Below are 19,662 nucleotides of genomic sequence, written 5' to 3'. Positions count from 1 at the left end.
CACAGCAGACCACTGCCTGGGGACAGGCACCTGTCTTGGTGATCACTACCGACCCCCAAACTAGCAGATGCCATGTGCTCAAGAGAATCTGTCACCAGAGTTAATGCAAACACCAGCGGATCTAAATTCAAGCTGGGCCACTCCCCAGAAGGATTCCTGGGGTCCCTTGCAGTAGAGGGACCACAGAGGGTAATCTTGCTCTATCCTCCATCACCACTACTGCCGCCAGGGTGTTATCTGTGTGTGACGGCTTCACCCTGTGCACTCAAAGGAGAGGGACTGTAGGTCCTCCTGAAGGCAGATGCTGACACAGAGACAGAACCGTGAACGGTTTATTGGGGGGTACCAGGAGAGACAAAGCACAGGGGACAGGATGGGCAGGGGAAGCATTCAGACCACCAGGAAGAAAACATTCATATCTTTAGTAAATAAAAACTCCTTGGAGCCTGGCTGCTGGAGGTCAAGGAAGTCTTCAGACTCCAAAATGATTAGCCTGTAAGGCAAAAGGATTTGGGTTAGTACACTGGGACCTTATGTTTTCCCAAATGCTCTTTGCCTCCCATAGTGTATCTGAGGCCTTGGATGAACACTTGAGTGTGTGGCCACCTCTGCGAGTCTATACCTAATAGAAAATAATTGTCTTCACAACTCACATATAAGTCTCTGATTGTACCCATTCTCTTAACTATCTTTTACTTCATTGTGGCTAGGACCTAAAATTTAATAGAAAACAGGGCTCTTTGTTTTGTCTTTGAAATGAGAATCGCCACTATCTCAGCTGAGGTGTTAGACTCTTAGTGGTTTTTGCGGACTAAATGAACATTTTTTGGACGCTCATGGGCATGGAACTATTTTCATTTAAACAGTGAGAACAGTGAATTGTCAGAGCCCAGATACTTTGCCAATTTTGTTTTTTGAGACAGAGACAGAGGAAGGGCAAATGTGTGAGCAAAGGGGAAGTGAGAGAAGGTGATGGAGAGAGATAATCCCAGATAGGCTCCACACTCAGCACTGAGCCCAACTTGGGGCTCAATTACAGAACCTCGAGATCATGACCTGAGCAGGAATCAAGATTCTGCTGCTGAACCAACTGAGCCGCCCAGGAGCCCCTGCAGGTTCTTTATGTACTTCAACTCCTACTGCTCTAGTGACCTCAGAATCCAGTATGCTCCCCCTTTCACAGATTAAAAAAAAAAACCTGAGGCCCAGAGAAGGCCACCCTGAGAGCTGGTATTTGGGCTGAGAAATCAGGAACACAGGCAAATCCGTAGGATACTGGGACTGACGTCCCAGGGGAGGTGCACAGCTGCAGGCAGGGTGGTGACGCAGATGCAGAGGCTGGTGACAGGGCTCCAGCTAGGGCAGCTACTCGTCAACCCTGACGCCCCCACTAACAGTCTGACTCAGGCTGAGGTGAGGGAGGCCACCCTTCACCAGGTCTCTGTCCCTTCTTCACTTTTTCTCACTGGGGGACATAACATCAGCCAGACGACAATCCCCAAAGACCATGTTAAATTTTCCAAGTCTCCACAACAGTCTTTCACATGGTTCAGAACCTTCAGAAATTCAGGGAAACAAAGTTCCTCATAGACTACGGATGAACGGCTTCATGGCAAAAACAACATTCTGGACAAATAACAGCGTTATAGACACTGTGTGCGTGAACTCATGCAGCAGTCGGTACAGACCGCACGGTGTCCTCACACTCACTCTCAAGCTGCTGGCCTTCCGGGAACGGCCTCACCCTCTCTGAGAGAAGCCCAGCCTCTCCCCGAGCACCTCCTGCCTTCTCAGCATCCACAACCTCCTGTTCCTGTCACTTGAGGCTCCCTTCCTTCTTTCTGGATACATTTCTGATTCTTCCCTTATACGGAACACACCGTCTATGTCCTTTCATCAGTGTGTCCCTCCCTTCTCTCAGACATACACCCTCAATTCCTCACATTATGAGCAGGCCTCATCCCTCCCAGATCACAGAGCATTGTCTCTGTACCATGTGCGTGCGCACACCTGCTGTGCCCAGCTTTCGGAGAAGGGCAGCTCTCCGTCACCACAAGGGACCTGCCCACCCCCTCAGTATGACTAGAAGACAAGCTCCATCAATTGTATCTACAGAACAACCAGAGGAAAGTTACCATGTCCTTAGTGGCCTTCACTCCACCATGACATGAGAGGCCTGTGGGTGGCACCACTGGTCCTTGTGGAGGACGCTCCAGCATCTGTATCTGACCCACGCCATGGAAAAGACAGAAGCTTCTCCCCCTGGAAGTGACTGAGCAGCATTTCAATGAACCCTCTACACCTGCCTCTGGCATCTGCCACTATTTCTCATTCTCACCTCCCTGACTGGACAAGACCATTTCCCACAAGTTTCCAGACTGCAGAGGACAAGGGCAGACCCCTACCCTAATGTTCCATGAAGGGACCACAGCCCTGTGTCAGGCGTTTATACAACTAATAAAATTACAGCTCAAACCCTAAACGCTGCAGATGAAGTGAGAGGTGTTTCATCCCTCCCAGAGCAACAAAGGCGGATGCTCGCCATGCATGATGGTAAGAGACAGATGTCTGCCATTGTGCAGCAGAGACATTTCGTTCCCAACAATGGCACCTGCCCGTGCTCAGTGTGTGCAAAGAGCCAGGCACACACATATGTGTCCTGAGGAACGTCAGAATCCTTCAAGCACCCCAGTCTGGTTTCTCCTTGAAGGTCAAGCCCTGAGCACAAACTCTGCCTTAGTTCCATCAACACAACCGTAAGGTAATGATCTCAAACGAGAGATGCCTTTAAGCTCCACATGAAGACTTGCCACTTTGAATGGGAAACGACACCACACACGGTCCCCGGGATATACACAACACACACAGGTCAGGACACTGTGCTGCCCAGAGAGGAACAGGACTCCAGAAATGGGTACAACTGAAAACACCCCTGTACTTACTTGGTTCTCCTCTGGGACCTTCTTGGGCACAGTGCTGCTATTGTCCCCTTGAGCTCCACAGGCTTCTGAATGGGAAGGAAGCCCTAGAAGGGACGGAGGTGGATTCAGATTGGCGATGACCACGCAGGATTCAAGCCAACCTCCTTCTCCTGCCCCAGCCTATTCCATGCTCTACCTCGGTTGGGTACTTTATGTTTCTCACAGGACTCTCCTGACCCTGTGGGCGAAGGAGGGAACAGTTCCTCACCTTGCGGATATGACCACTCTGCCTAAGGAACAAAAGTTTCCAGAACTAATCTAGAATGCTGGACAACTGGGGCCTCCACACATGACAGTGATGTGAAGGTTGTGCTTCATCCAGCCCAGAGGCCCAAATATCGTGCCTGCGCAGTGCACCTGGGCAATGCTTCTATGGCTGTCCTCTGCGAAATGTCACTTTTCTTCTCCACGACAGACACCTGCTGCCCAGTTCTGTACGGTGAACCAGACAGTCCATGAGATGGATGTCCACCCAAAGTGGAGGAATGTTACCATGACCTCACTCAGGCTTATCTTTGCATTGCAAAGCCTTGTGGTACCACCTCTCCATCTTCTCCTCTAATGGATGTGGTTCAACTATGAATACGCTTTACGGCTCACGTCAATTCAGATCATCTCACCATGTGGTGGAGGAACGAGGTGTGGCTGAGGCCCCCATGGCCACCACTGTGGAGGTGGAGGAGGAGGAGGGAAGCCTGGCCCCATGTGGTAGGGCATACGGAGGGGTCCTGGGCAGCGAGGAAACACTCTCACACTTGTACCGACCTGCTGAATAGACAAGAAAATATTTTAGTAAAACAGAAAAAAGTTGCAACACCAAGAAAAGAAACCAAAACAGAGTTCTCAGCACCTGGCTTCTACAGGAGAGCTGCATGGTGCTAGAAAACGTACATGCCCCTCCCAGCTGGGGCCAGTACAGTGAGGAGGGAGAGGGCAATGGCTGTTACAGGAATAGCCTGTCACCAAACATCACTGCCCATGTCTGCCCACGTTCACCAGCAAGAAGTAGTGTCTTAAAGATGAAAAAGGATCATTGCAAACTAGTAAAGCAGCACATTCCAGACACGGGGGCATCGACATCCAGGACAACACTTCCTCTTTCCTCCTCAGCCACCAGAGAAGATTTTATTTTGGTCAGAATAGAGAGAATGTGACGCAACTGAATGCCCTTTCTCCGCAATGTTTCCGAGCCACGTGAGGGGAATCGTTTGCTTGTAAGTCCCCGACTATCCCCACAGTTCCTTGCCTCCTGACAACGGGTCCTCTACTCTCTACAGTTTCTGTCCATGGCCACAAAGACCCTTGAGGAAAGTGGTGGTTGTGGTCTGACAGAGGCACTGAAAAGTGTTTTCCAAGGATCATGATACCAATAACCCTTATGTACACTCAGCAGCTGTGTTTGTCTTAAAACAGAGTCATTTGGAATTTTCAATGTATGGAGTTCCAGAGTCATTTTGTCCAATGGGAAATGAACATGGGAAGGCCAAATAAGAGAATTCACAAAAATGTATATGCTTCCTGATGGAAAAATCCACACATGTGATGAGAAAAGAAACCAGCTCTTATGGTAACTTAGGACCAAATGACCTGCTCCTGGAAGCCCAGCTGAAGGGCTGGGAGGCACTGGTCATGCAGGTAATCACTGGCGTCCCCCATTAGAATGTGTGTGCGGGTTGTGATTATGACAGTGCGCCTGAGAGCTTTAATACTTCAAATTACTTGGAGAAAGGGTGTATGTACGTGGGTTCTGCACAGCATGTTTTCCAGCAGAGGTAAAACAGGGATGGCTCATGAAACTTGTCCTGAGAACATTCTAGACTGCAAAGGAGACAGTATAAAATACAGAGAGAGTTTTCCCCAGGTTCTGTTTGTGAGGATTACCAGACCCATCTAACCCCGGCATGTGCACTACACCAGTTGCACCTGAACGTAACCTAAAGGGAGTTGGACCAACCAGAGGACTTCACTGTGGAGGGCACGGTCCTCCTCCCCCGTTACTTCCCCAAGGTGCACTGTGGGCAGGCAGGGGTGCACACACACGCACACGCATCTTCCCTACCACCAAGCTGCAAGACAGTAGCACTCGTGCCAGAACAGCTACCCATCTCCTTCGTCTCACCTATACCCTGGGGTGAACAGAGGCCATGGGGAAAACTACCATCACATGTTAACATAGGTCTGCACCTTGACAGAGACAAGGAGTCTGCCACCAAGGATAATCAACTAAAGAAAAAACTCCATTTCACACAGGCCGGTATCTACATCCAGGACCACACTCCCCCATCATGGCAAGCACAGCATCTAATTCTGTACATTGAGAACAAGCACAATGAGAGGCCATGGGAAGCCCGGTGTCCATGCGTAGAAGTGCAGTCGCACGTGGGTCAACCGGAAGCCCACCAGCCCCTGCCTGAGAAGCTCTGCTTCCCTCCCTGACAAAGGGGTCTTCTACACTCCACAAGGGCTATCCATGGCCACAGACTCCGCCAAGAAGAAACGACACCATCGCATATCTCTAAGCATCTACAGATTTGGGAGGAATCACGAAATTGAGGATCTCTAACACAGCAGCCCAGAGGCTCCTGGGTGAACAGCGTGCATTCTGAAATGGATGATCGCAGGACACACGCAACATCACAAGGCCAGGACAGGGTGCTGTCCACACTGCAATACATTTCAGAAACGGACACAGCTGAAACTGCTTGCAACACTTACCATAGCCATCTCTGGGTCCTTTCGAGGGTCGGTGCTGCTGTTCATCCTGGGAACCGGTCTTGGTGCTGGATCAGACAAAGGACAGAGGTTTATTGTGGTTTGCATGCCCTCCATGCCTTCCTCTCCCATCTTGCACTCTTTCCCACACTCTGGTCCCTTATCAGAGGGTTTCACCCGTGACTCAAGTGACTCCTTTGCTAAGAGAGACACCAGTCACCTGACTCTTGCGGGAGACACTCCAGGACCCCGGTTCCAGAGTTTCCAAAAGTAATCCATCACGTGTGGACAGGTCGGGGTACACCTGGCTGGAAATCAACACTAAAATTGGGGCACTCAACACACATCAGGCAAAATCACTTTGTCTTCATAGATTAAACATCTAAGTGAGAATAGCCTGGGGTGGTTGACATCCACACCCCCCCCCGACATGAATGGCCCACATTCTCTTCCCAGGCCACAGGTGGATGGCTCATTTGTCCAGCCTGTGGATGAGACCTAGCATGCATGACTGCCCAACAAGTAGACATTTCAGGGAAGAAACAGACTTTGACAGTTGTATAGTCACGAACAAAGAAAACATAGGCAGACTGAGCAATAAAGCTATGGCATTGCACCGATAACATGAGAGGAGTAAAATAGATTTCATTGATGAATGTGGTCCTATAGATTACAAATAAAACAAAAATATAGGAACATCTACAATGAGTAAATAAGTGCCCTTTTTCACAAATAGTCTTTTTTTTCCCCCAAGTCTTGACCACTGAGTCGAGCTGGGAAGGGAGCTCGGCTCCCACCTTCTCAGGCTCACCTCTTCAGAAGGGGGTAGCAGAAGGGAAGGTGTGGAGGGGTGTGAGCTCCATCTGTCACAGCGGCAAGTGTCCTGCTGTCTGGGGGCATATGAGGAAAGCACCCTACTGTCACCCCTTCAGACAACCTGCAGGCCTTACATAGTGCTTGTGATTCTCTCCAGGACACACAGCGATCACGCACAGGAACGGGAAGGAAACTGTGCACTTTCACAGCAGAAATCAGGCTGCTGCATTTCACATCATGCTCCCTACCTTGCCACAGAGGCTTCTGCAACTCAGGCCTTGCCGGCATCGGTCCGTGCCACATGGATCCCACAGGAAGCATCTCCCCTTCCATCATGCGCAGCCTTGAACACAGAAAAAGAATGGACATCTCTAAGAATTACAACACCACGTCCTCTCCTAGGCACTAAACAGCATACCCGTCACCCATCCAAACACCCGTAAAAACGCACGTCAAACTCTCACACCTGTATTTCAGGTAGGCGTTCTCCCTTCTCTGCTGCACTATCCTCCTCTCCCAATCTCGAGCCTTCATCTGCGGGAGAAAAACACACCCACCTTCAGTTGTGCCGAACTGTACCCGAAACGAAGACGAGGAAAAGGAAAACACTCACCCAGTTAGCCGCAGCTTTCCTCTCCTGAACTGCGATCTGAAAAAAGCCAACACACCAAAAACCCATGTTCAGGGCCCCAAGGGCTACTACCATCACCTGCAGGGGGTGCCAAGGGGTCAGTGTGTTGGGCTTAATTCAGGTTACCTGGTGTTTGAAGGTGAACTCGGCCTCCAGCAGCTGATCTTGCATTTCTTCCACTTGTTGCCTATGAGGGACAATTGTTTTCATCAGACAAAACCCAACACTGCGTGTGATTTTCAATCATCTGCCCAAGTGACCATCCTCCTCTCTCAGTCCCCTCATACAATTGATCCTGACACAGGAAACACTTTCACCTGATTATAATTGGAAGGATCAAAGCTATTGTTACAGCCTTTCCTTAATTGTTTTTCGTCGCCTGCAGGTTCAGAATTGACATAATTTCCTGACCCGTTTTCAATCTTTCCCTCAGTTAATCACATGACAAGTGTCTTTTGTCATGAAGCTCTATTCTCCTTTAATTCTATCCTCACCATGGTTCCCAGGGTTGCAAAGACCAGCGTCATCAGATGGCACTACAACGTTTATAGGTAAGATTCGTCCTAGGACAAACTGCTCTCCTCAGGATGAGGACAACTGACACCAAGGACGCTGCTGTGGAGCCAGTTTTCACAAGGTCATGCCAGCACTGGGGACCATGACATGTTTAGTAATGTAATTGTTTTGTTCCTTATTTTTCCGTGTCTGTTAATTCTCTCTGGATACATCCTCTGAATTTTTGTTTATATTACTTGAGTCCTAATAATGCACAAAGATTAAAAATCCAAACGGAACAGGGATTTCAGGAGCCAGTAGTATGTAGTGTCTGGACTTACCTATACTTGTCCATTTCTTCTTTGGTTACCTTCAGATTTGCTTCGGCAGCTAACAGCTCATTCTTGGTTGCATTCAGTTCATAAATGGTCTCTTTTAGCTTCCTAAGATGGGAAAGATATATCCATTGTCCAGGAGACAAGGTCCTGAATTTCTGCCATTTATCCTCCCAGCACACTTGATGGCCTAGCTTGGAATGTCTCCGCTAAAAGCACAGACTGACAACACAACAGGGAAATGAATGAAGGCCCCATTTAGGCTTAAAGAAAAATCAAACTCTGGCTGCTGCCAAGTTCCCTGCAATTGGACTGCCCTCATACTTCTCTATTTCAATTCATTCACCATGTCACCAAATAACATTGCACTTTGTGCCCTCTCAGAATTGGTCATTGGTTTGCGATGGTGAAGGCTCATTTCAATTCAAAGCGAAAAGCCAAGCCTGACCAGCTACACCCATTAGGATGAAGCAGTGGCCCATCATTAGTCTCACACCTCCATCAGGAGCCCTGATCCTCAGAGCAAGGCTGGGTCCAACACACTCAGCCCAAAAGGAGCCTTCCAGAATGTGGCTTCACTGGCATGGAAACTCTCCCACACCTCTCTAGGCTTTAGAATTACAACCCCTGCCCCCTCGTGAAAGATCCTGGTATAGGAAAAGGCCAATCTTCGTGCCAAAAGTATGTCCTCAAATAATCCAGGTGAACTGTCACATACTCAGGGTGTTGTCTCCAGGGAACAGACTTCAGATAGAAAACTGTCAACTCCATTGAGTCAACCTTCTTGAACAAGACCAAGTGCATGAATAGTGAACACAGCAAATGGTGATGTTAAAAATGTTGGTTTGCTGGGCTGCACTCAGACTCGTTTGTTCGTGGTGTCGACTGACAAGTTTTCAACAGAACATTTGTCAAGAATATATGCAGAAAGACTTTAGAAACAGAGACAAAAGCTCTAGAAAGAGAAGGACATGAGCATGTGCTTCTGGTCTCTCCAGTATCCTTCAGCAAATGTCTTCTGGAGCGGCAGTCAATGTGGGGCTCAGGTATATGGTGTTGAAGAGAGAAAGGTGGGCAGGACACTGGACCACCCCCCAAGAAGAACTTAAAATGAACAGAACCCAGGTGCCTGTGAGAGAGAGCAGCCCCTACCCCTGGAATGGGAAGAAATAACACAAAGATGAGTCTCCAGGGAAGACAAGGAACAGTTTTGCTTTTCAACATGAATGAGGGACTCCAATGTCCTGATCTCCTCCTGAGAAACAAAGGAAACCCTGGACACAAGAGCAAACTTGTGAGTGAATGCACCCAAGTTCTAAAGAGCACATGAAGAAACATGAGAACCAGATGGAGAAGGAGGAAGCCTAGGAGAAAGCCAGCCTGGCAGTGGGAGCCAATCTCCCCAGGACACATCAGTGAATTCCAGAACAGGCGAGTGAATACAAAGTAAATGAACAAGCAACCTTTGGGGGACAGGTTGGAATGCAACAAACGATGTTCCCATCCAGCCAACAAAGATGAGACTCAGTGAAACTGCAGGCTTTGGTTCGGATCTGGGAGAGTGACACCTAGAAAATCATGTGGAGGGGTCCCAGGCTGGCTCAGTCATTAAGTATCTGCTTAAAAGTATTTGATTCAGGTCGTGATCCCAGTATCCTGGGATCGAGCCCCACATTGGACTCCAAGTTTGGCAGGAAGCCTGCTTCTCCCTCTCCCACTCCCCCTGCTTCTGTTCTCTCTCTCGCTGTGTCTCTCTCTGTCAAATAGATAAATAAAATCTTTTTTAAAAAGGAAAATCAAAAAATAAAAAATAAAAAATAAAAGGAAAATCAGGTGGACAGGAAATACCCTGGCCTTCTTAGCAATTGGGCTGCAGCGAATGATCTCAGTTGTACACCAGATGACGGGACCCAGTATTGCTGGAGCCCAAGCCCTCGTTCCACAAAGAAACTTTCCTTATTTTTTCAGGAAGAGAATTCCATTTCTCTCTCCACATTCTGGACCCAAGTCTCATGCTGAACAAGAAATGGACCTAAAGCAGGACGTGTAAGTGCACGTGGTTAGAGTGAAACTGAAGGGACAATGTAGACTGACCCAGAGGGGATCCAGGTATCAAAGTGACTAATGCTGGCACCTTCCCCCTTCTACCCCAGTGAATCACACAACAACGTGTGGCAAGTCATTAGAACAGACAGGAAAATGCAGGTTACACAAATCAAGATAGGAAGGACACGCGCAATTCTACAGAAAGCATTTGGCAAAAGTACTCTAAGATCCAATTCCAGAAGTTCCAAATACACTTATCTAGACTTGCCACCACATAAATTTATGCAACAGTATTTATGACAGAACAGCAATAGCTTACTCTTCTGCCGTCAGTTTTTGTCTTTCAGTGAACTCCACCACCATATCCACTTTCTTCTTTAGCAGGTTCAATTCTGCTTCTTTAGCTGTTTTCTGAGAACGCAGGGCATTATACTGGTCTTCCAGGAACTTTTCATATTCTGTAAAGGATGAGTTTCCTTTTGCGTGTTTGTGCCATGACCCAAGAACTTGCTTTTGATGGGGAAAGGAGAAGGCCAAGACCGTGAAGGCAGGAAGGCATTCTTTCCCTTGCCGATGCAAACTCATTGCCACCATATGGAGATTTCTTTCCCCAAAACAACGTACCTTCCATTTCTTGGTTTTTGGGTGCCAAGGCTCTCAGTTCTCGATCATCCAATTCATCTTGGACCTTTAAGACAGATTTGAGAAAAGACATATGAGGGCACCAAACAGGACAGGATCATGGAGGGCAACAAAGAAAGCCCTTGAGGCATAAATAGAATAAGGAGAAAGTAAGGAAACTAGTTCATGTCAAAAAACGCACAAATGGCTTTCTTAGTGGAACAGATACAAACCAAAAAATCTTCTTCTATACAATTGGGCTTGCTATCGCCCTTCATCGCTCATGTATTTTGTGGCATTATCTACATAATTTGGAGGGCAGCGCTGAATGATGTGATGATTACCCAACTGTGAAATAAACCATACTTCCTAGACCTTGAAATAGCCATCCTCATGGTGGTGGTCCTAAGTGAAATCGCAGCTCACTGTTCAGTAGGAGCTGCAGTTCCCAGACACCCACTCTCTACTGAGTAAACAGCACACGGGTACACTGCACTCACCTCACCCAATGAACCAAAGCCTCCCGAGCCACATTATAGGACAACTAACACGGAACTCTTACCACATCCACATTCTTGATATTCTTTTCTCTCACAGCTTGTAAGAGAGCCTGTTTACAATGAAGGATGTCCTTCAGATTTTCATTAATCTCTTCCACATTTTTGATGTTCTCCTTCAAGAAAATATATTGAAATATATATATGTATTGAATGAGTGACAATGATTCATTCCTTGGGGCATTTGGGTGGCACCTGCATGGTCCAGGCTGTGGAGTGTCTGACTCCTGCTTTCGTTTGCCTCAAGTCCTGATCTCAGGGTCATGGTATTGATCCCTGCTTCAGGCTACACACACAGCATGGTGTCTCCTCGGGATTCTCTCTCTCTCTCTCTCCTTCAGACACCCTCCCCTCACTCTTTCCTTCTCTCAAATCAATCAATCTCAGAAATAATAATAATAATAATAGTAATTCATTATTTTTATTTCTGTTGTTAGAACACAATTCAGGCAAAGAAAGGGTTCTTACTTTCAATTTATTTACTTCAGCAAGGGAAAGCTTCTCTCTTCGTTCTCTCTTCGTTTCTGCTTGCTTCTTTGCTTCCCTGATCTATAAAGCATATGAAAAAGGAATCAGAATCCCAAAAGAGCATCATGTTAGAGAATCCTATCTAACAATGTGTAACTCCTTTCACAAAGAGAGGCGGTGCTCTACATTTGTGAAGCTTCTCTTACTCAAGGACCACTCAGGATCCCATGAAATAGATCAACAGAATGAACTAGCAGAGGAGAAAGTGACCAAAATGAAATCACAAAAAGTATTTGAAAGGGCACACATACCTTCTCCTCCCAACTAGCTATGTTTTTCTCAAGATCTCTGTTTTCCTTTTTAAGGTCATCAATCTTCTTCTTTATTTGGTCTAAAGTAACTGAAAGGAGAAAAAAGAATTTTAAGATAATCAGCAAAACCAGCGACACTGAATAATCCCAGTGGGATTGAATGATGCGGCCAGAGACACATTCTCTGACACGTGGGTGTCACTAACTTGTTAGCGTTCCCATTGTGCCTGAAGAAAGCAAGCACTCACAGTGATGAACAATGACATTCGATGGTTTCCAAATCGCCTGACGGCCACCCAGGCCGTCAACAGCCAGCACCACGGAATCACCACAATCCATGGGCCCCAGACACTATCCATTAGTGGATAGTAGATTAGCGGGCACACAATCTATTCCATTCATTCTCCCCTGGCAGGAAAGTCTCCCACCACTTTAGACTCAAAACCATGCTTTAATCCTCTCCTATGATGCATGCTCTGCATGGCAATATCTGCCTTCTTCTCTAAGTGTAGCCTGTTTGCTAGACTCAGAGAGTTTTCTCCTCTTGACGTTTCACCAAGAGTCAGCTCCTGGCGAAATACTCACTCCAGACCTCAGGTTGTGATCATCACTTGCCTCCTACACATCTCTCTGCAAAATTACACCTTGTATTCTCCCTAGTCCCATGAGGTGTTCCTCCTCCTGGTCTCTTAGAGAGGACAACTCCCTCCACATTGTCACTTAGACTCCACATGGGGAAGAGAACCATTTTCAAGACTTAACAAGTCAGTGAGACATCAGAAGTCACCATATTCATCCCTCATCAAATTATACCCACATCATACACATCAAAACCGAGAATTTTTGGCAAAGAAAACTGAAGCTGGAAATCTTACCTCCATATTGTCGAGGCTTTATCTAAGAGAGGAAGAAACAAAGATGAGCTGGATTTCAAAACATAATACGAGTAAAAATCTATAGTTCAGATAAATACCGAATTTGTAATCCAAAGATATTACAATAATCACTTTGCTTAGCAGAATGATTTCACAGGATTAAAAAAGAAGACAGAGTTAGAATTTCCTGATTAAGTCATCATAGTTCACAATCCATTTCTGATAAAGAGCACAAGTGTGTATGACTTCTTTTTTTACCCCAAATCTATTCCCAATCTATTCAATGAATGTTCAACCTGTTCAATTTTGACAAGGGATCATGCAGACATTTACAAATATTCATTATTTCACCATTTCCCTAGCTTTTTTTAATGTTAGTAACATACAGTTTGTCATTAGTTTTTTCTCATTGTATTTACTGAGAAGGAATTGAAACACTGTCCCCAGCTTTACTGAGATACAAGTATATGGTGTACAGTGTGTTGATTTCACATATTTATAGATTGCAAAATGATTACCACCACGGCTGCTCTTTGGGCCTGCCCCATGGTTGCTTTTTGTGGTGTATGTAATAGAGTATTGCTGTTCTGTGTCTTCAGATGAATTTAGTGCAAGTTCCTGCCATCCTAATTACAACACAAAACATTCCCCTCACTGTCAGTTTGTTGACTGCCTCTTTCCACTCAATTCTACCCTACAGGTGTTGTGTGTCTTTTTTGTCTTTCATGGGGCATGTTTCTGGGATGCATCCATGTTGCGTGGGTCTCACATCTCTCAGACGGGTATTGTGGCAAATCATTACACTATGTGTGGCCTTTTGTGTCTGGCTTCACCCATTAAGTTCATTGTGGAGATGCAGAACCAAGAGAATTAGCAGTAAAACATGTGGGAAGAATTTCAGATTCCATAATGGGACAAAGGGAATAGATGTTAAGGTCTTGGAAGCGCCCACAATGGATTATTTTGTGGCCAACAGAATGGTCTGGGAGAACCTCCAAATTGGATCATATGCCAAGTGGGAAGGAAGGTATTAGGTGATCTGTATAAACCAGGGAAGCTTGGTAGGCACCATGGGGGAAACCTGGAGGGGCTTCCATGGGTCCCTTGGAAGAGCTGGTCTTGACTTCTACTCCAGCTAATTGCTGCTTGGCTTTCTTGAGTTTTGCTCTGTGGTACATGAAACAAACCTGCAGTACTGTGGAATGGATCTCCAGTTTCCAGGCCAATTCTTTCTGAAGGTTGGGGAGTGGGGTATGGATTCCTGCTAAGCAAGGATTCAAAATTGGCCAGTTCTAGTTCAGTGAACGTGGTTCCTTTCCTTTGTGAATGCTTCTGGTGCTTTCCTTTAGGAAGGTCCCTGTGCTGGACATCCCAAGATCTAGCTGTGTCCCCATGCTCTGGTCCTGTGCGTCTCTCATTAGTTTTTGATGCAGTGTTCTAGGATTCACTGTTAGTGTATAACACCCAGTGCACCATGCAATAGGTGCCCTCCGTAATACCCACCACCAGGCTCACCCATCACCCCATCCCACACCCCTCCCCTCTAAAACCCTCAGTTTGCACCCAAAGTCCATAGTTTCTCATGGTTCATCTCCCCCTCTGATTCCACCCCCTAATTCATTTTTTTCTTCCTTCTCATAATATCCTCCATGCTATTCCTTACGTTCCACAAATTACTGAAACCATATGATAAGTGACTTTCTCTACTGGACTTATTTCACTTAGCATATGTCCTTAACGTTTTTGCAACCCAGTATCTGCACTGAAGTATAGAACCTGGGACTATTTTAAAGTCCTGGAAGGAAGGACGAAAGAACGCAGGCAGACAGGCAAGGGAGCAAATGCTGTGTCATAGATGACTCTTTCCTTCTCTAGAAAGCTTTCCTGAAACCTTACAAAGAGTTGACTGTTTGCTGAATTCACACACAGTTAGGGCACATCAGGTGCTATGAAGCTTCCCAGACTGTTTCAGACGGAGTGTCATCAAAAAGAAGTAAAAGCCATCGAATGAGAAAAAAGAGTGGCCCACAATGAGAGATGAAGCATAAGCCAAGACAGAAAGACAGCTGATGTTTCCAAAAAGGGGAGCCAGGCAATTCAGACTTGAGTCATCCTGATGTTATTGAAGCTCAATAACATCTCGGCCAGACCTCATTTTGACACCATTAACATATTTCCCCAGTCAAAAGTTTTACAGGATGATGAGAGATTGAGGCCAACCCCCAAATCTTGCCAGGATATTGGAATCTCACCATGCTGTCAACAATCCAGTCATAATAATGTTGTTGGGGAGAGTGCATCAGTGCAGGGCAATCAGGAAACCATAGTTATTCCTTGAATTTCACATGTTGATTAGGAACCTCTGAGCTCCCCTGGCCCTTGTCACCAGCCCCATAGGCAGGGGAGGTGGAAAGGTCGATGGCTACACCAAATACATAATAGTTTTCTTTCCTCTTTGAAGGGAAGTTTTCTCCATTGGCAGGGAGAGGGGGAATATCCCCATTTAGAAAGAAGCTCAAAAGGGGTCTTTCTTCTTAGAAAGGACTGCCCTCAAGCGAAATTATGTCACCAGAGTCTAACTCGGGCTTTCCCAAAGACTAAGCCACAGAGGTGAGGGAAATGCTCAACTCCAGTGCCATCTCTCCCTGCCTCAACGATGAATACCTCAGTCTAACCCCGAGCCAGAGGAGCAGCAAACCTCGCCCTAACACCCACCTACCTCAGTTCCTTTACCAGGACACAGTATCTAGATTTCAACACAACCCTACAAGACATACTACAGGTAAAAACTATGAGATCAAGCACGAGAATCACACTTCCTGTGGCAGAAGTGATGGGTTAGCAGGCTGGGACTTTAAGGTCCCTTCCATGTATGATACTGGATCTCAGGGAAAAGGGCACAAGAGGAAGAAGAGATGGTAAATGTGGGCAGAGATATGAAACTCTAAGACTGTAACATGATTCTGGACAACAACACCATTACAGAACTCAAGAGTGCTTGTGCTGGCTTCATGAAGAGGCTCAAAATAAACCAGAGGAAGGAATCATTGACAGTAAAGAATGTCCAGTAGAAACTTCCTTCCAAAAAGGAAACAGAAAGGGCGCCTGGTTGGCTCAGTGGGTTGAGCCTCTGCCTTAGCTCAGGTCATGATCTGAGGGATCAAGTCCCGCATCAGGCTCTCTCCTCAGTGGGGAGTCGGCTTCCTCCTCTCTCTTGCTCTGCCTGCCTCTCTGCGCCCTTGTGATCTCTCTCCGTCAAATAAATGTTAAAAAGTTATTAATAATTCAGAAAAGCAACACAAAGACAAAAATTACAAAGACAGCACAGAAAATCCAAGACCGGTAGGTCACTGCAAAATGTGTAACACACACATAATAGGAATACCAATTCCTATAGGAGAGTGGACAGAGAGATATTTGAAGCAATAATGACAGAGGATTTTCTGAAATTAATCGAGTTACCAAATCAAGATCCAGGGAAATAAAACATCTAATGCAGGATAAATATCAAAACACACATACAAACAACGAACAAAAAACACCAATGATGTCTCTTATAGAATATTCAGCTACAGATCATTAAAGACAAAGAAACAGTTCTGGAAATCTGGAGCAGGGGTTGGGAGTGGGTGGGGGAAGGGGGAGAGGGGAGCAGTAACACCTTACTCCAGAGGAAGAAGGATGAGAACGACATCACACTTCTTTTCAGAACCCATGCCATCAAGAAGGAAGAAATGTTTATAGTGTTTAAAGAAACATCGAACTAGAAGCCTGTGGCCAGTGAAAGGATCCTTCAAAACACACCACAGAGTAAGGAAACCTGTCAGGAGTAATGACAGGCATTATTTCAATGATAAAGGGGTCAATTCTCCAAAAAGACACGACAACTTCTAATGTGCATGCATCAACAACAGAGTACCAGAGCACATGAAGCAGAAACTGAAAATACTTCTGGTGGAAACAGATGAATCCATTCCTACACCGGGAGAATTCAAAACCCTCTTATCACTCATTGACAGACCCAGAGATACAGAAGTTCCATGAGAACACAGGTGAACTGATGAGCATCACCCATCCACTGATGCAGTCTGCCCCCTAACATCGGCAGAATACTTCATTCAACAACAAAAGTATAGGCACTCCTCTCAAGCTCACATGGAACAGTCACGGAGAGAGAGGCCATATTTGGGGCCAAACAACACATGTGAACCACCAAAGGAATTGAAACCACAGGAAGTATGTTCTCAGACCACAAGTGACTCAAACTAGAGATTGAGAACAGAAAGATAGCTGGAGAATGGCCAAAAAATGGAGATGAAACAGCACACTTCTAAAGAAGACAAGGGTGGGAGGGCAGGTGGGTAGAGGAATGGGTGAAAGAGGTGAAGGGGAAGAAGAGTTCACTTTTTGTGGTGAGCACTGAGAAATGTACAGAATTGCTGAGTCATGTTGTACACCTGAACCTCACATTGCACTTTTGTCAATTATGCTGGAACTTAAAAAAAAGAAGAAGAAGAAGAAGCACATATGGATCAAGAAGGCACTTCAATAGAAATTCAAAACTACATCAATCTAGGTGATAACCAAAATTGACATATTGCAGGGAAATTTGTAGTACTGAATGGACATGAAAATGCCCAGTGACTCTAAAATTTTCTGCTTATTTATGAATGAAAGTATAGAAGGTACACTAGTATACTTACAGCGAGGACGTTTCTCCAGAAGTAAATGAGAAAGGCACAGGATCCCAAGGAGGCAGTTAAAATGAGAAGCTTCCACAGAACTTCAGTCACATCAGGGCCAAGATGGAAATGGTCAGGCAAGGAAAAGACAAGCTGAAATACCATGTGAGACAATGAGGAATCTCAACGACATTTACTGTGTACCTGTCACAAAGAATCTACTTTACAAACCCTCAACCGGCCTCCAGGAGGTAAGCATACCTCTCAACTACCTCCTCCTGGAGGAGGAGGAGCACAGAGGGATGACCAAGGAGCTGGGGCAAACTTTTGGGAGTGATGAGTGTGTTTATCATCTTACCATGGTGATGGTCCTTGTTGCTTACCTATGTCCAATATCAACAAACAGTATCCTTTGAAAAGATGTTGTGATCACATATACATTATAACACACTGAAGCTGTAGGCAAAATCTAATAGACAAATCTTAAGAGATTTTACTTTACCTACAAGCACATTGCAGATTTTTTTCTACAGCTAACAGATCTTGAGAATTTATAAGCCAACATAAAATAGACAAGATAAGTCGATGTAAACTGAGAATAGGTAAGAAGTCAGTGACTTCTATTGTACATCCATGAAGGACCTGGAAAATCTCCTTTGGAACATTTCCAAAACTACACCCAAACTTTATGGAAGAATGAGAGAAAGCATGAATATAATGTACTAGAGGTACAAATGAGCATGTTATATGGACAGATGTTTATGTGAGAGAGAAGGGAGGCTGCTCATTAATATGCTATGTAACTATTTTCCAGTAAAAATTACAATTAGAGTTATTGCTTAGTTTCTGAAAACATTGATATTTTCCTTCAATGCTCACATTGCCTCTGAATCACAGTCCAAGATGTCAGATTCCTGAAGTACATAAAGATCTGCATAATCAGGTGATCATGTATGTTGTAAGGATATCTGTGAGGTTTGGAATCTCCAAAAGGCCAAAGGAAGGAATTCCTGTTCCTATTTCTTAGTATTGTAATTAAATCAGGCAAAAAATCTATAAAATTTAACCTTTTAAAGAGAGAAAATATTAAAGAATGTATTTATTTGTTTGAAAAAGAGAGGGGATGGGCGGAGGGAGACTGAGCAGCAGACTGCCATCTGAGCAGGGAGCCCAACCAGGCTCAATCTCAGGACCCTAGGATCATGACCCAAGCCTAAGGCAGACACTTAACTGCCTGAACCACCCAGGTGCCCAGGAATTCTAAAAGAATACAGAATTCCTGGATACGAACACCAAGGCAAGGAACACATCATTTTACAAAAACTACATTTAGACGTATTTCAGGGTAAAAGACACTAACAATGCAACTCATATTAATTCACAGCAAGCTTGAATTTTGTGTACACACACCTCTCTAGAAAGGAGCTCCTGAAATATATAACATTTTCCTCTTCAGCTCTCACAGCTGAGGTCAGGAAAATGTGGGCTAGTGGGAAAAGTACTCTGTCTTTGAATAGCCACTGTCTGAAAGAGAGCAGTAGCTGTCAGCACAATGGTTGATCATGGGAATCGAATGCACAAGAAACAGAGGCCATCTTGTCAGGAATGTAAAACCTGCCCAGTTGTGGGCACTCAGTATGTCCGGCAGCTGTCTGGATGCTGATACCAGTAGCTGACTCTTAACTAGATAACAGCCAGTGGGGCCGAAAACACTAGGTTCTCGACAATCGTCATGAGCAGGTGGAAGTGGGAAATGCAAGACCAGTTTGTTTAGGCAAGAGTTCAGAGATGGGGTAGGGTGAGAAAGGTGAACTGATCCATGAGATGCAGCCTAGGTAGAGGGGAATAATTCCAATCAAGATGACCAAGAAATTCCCTCTTCTGAAGACTCAAATGAAACAGAATGAAATCTATTTTGACTAGAGGTCTTCACGTGGCATGGGTCTGCCTCAATACAAGGGTCCTTCTTGAACACCGACACTTCTGGACCCCTCTTTCATAATCTGGTACAAGCAGATCTAAAGAAGTCTGCTTATTTCCAGGGGTGTTCCCGAACTGTTGTCTCTCTCTCGCTCCTGGGGTACAGGTTTTACTTTTCCATCATAGAGTGAAATATTCATGCTGGGAACCAC

General features: G+C 45.5%; 1 protein-coding gene across 1 annotated transcript in view; it reads right to left on the bottom strand.

The window, feature by feature from the left end:
* LOC123933618 (transport and Golgi organization protein 1 homolog) overlaps positions 1 to 17,761 on the bottom strand; it is a 74,558-nt gene extending 56,797 nt beyond the window's left edge. Inside the window, exons 1-14 of the mRNA XM_045992956.1 lie at positions 17,552 to 17,761; positions 12,849 to 12,870; positions 11,974 to 12,062; positions 11,663 to 11,743; positions 11,200 to 11,310; positions 10,641 to 10,704; positions 10,336 to 10,474; positions 7,977 to 8,078; positions 7,267 to 7,327; positions 7,123 to 7,158; positions 6,976 to 7,043; positions 6,758 to 6,852; positions 5,697 to 5,761; positions 3,602 to 3,749 (exon numbers count right to left, since the gene is read on the bottom strand). Of these exons, the coding sequence (XP_045848912.1) occupies positions 3,602 to 3,749; positions 5,697 to 5,761; positions 6,758 to 6,852; positions 6,976 to 7,043; positions 7,123 to 7,158; positions 7,267 to 7,327; positions 7,977 to 8,078; positions 10,336 to 10,474; positions 10,641 to 10,704; positions 11,200 to 11,310; positions 11,663 to 11,743; positions 11,974 to 12,062; positions 12,849 to 12,870; positions 17,552 to 17,695 (1,225 nt within the window). The 5' untranslated portion in view covers positions 17,696 to 17,761. The remainder of the gene's footprint in view (positions 1 to 3,601; positions 3,750 to 5,696; positions 5,762 to 6,757; positions 6,853 to 6,975; positions 7,044 to 7,122; positions 7,159 to 7,266; positions 7,328 to 7,976; positions 8,079 to 10,335; positions 10,475 to 10,640; positions 10,705 to 11,199; positions 11,311 to 11,662; positions 11,744 to 11,973; positions 12,063 to 12,848; positions 12,871 to 17,551) is intronic.
* Positions 17,762 to 19,662: the final 1,901 nt, after the last annotated feature.

The sequence above is a fragment of the Meles meles genome, chromosome 21 (genome assembly GCF_922984935.1).
Source record: "Meles meles chromosome 21, mMelMel3.1 paternal haplotype, whole genome shotgun sequence".
In the NCBI taxonomy this organism is placed as follows: domain Eukaryota; kingdom Metazoa; phylum Chordata; class Mammalia; order Carnivora; family Mustelidae; genus Meles; species Meles meles.
Note: the sequence above shows the minus strand (reverse complement) of the source record. Positions and strands in the feature narration are given on the sequence as shown.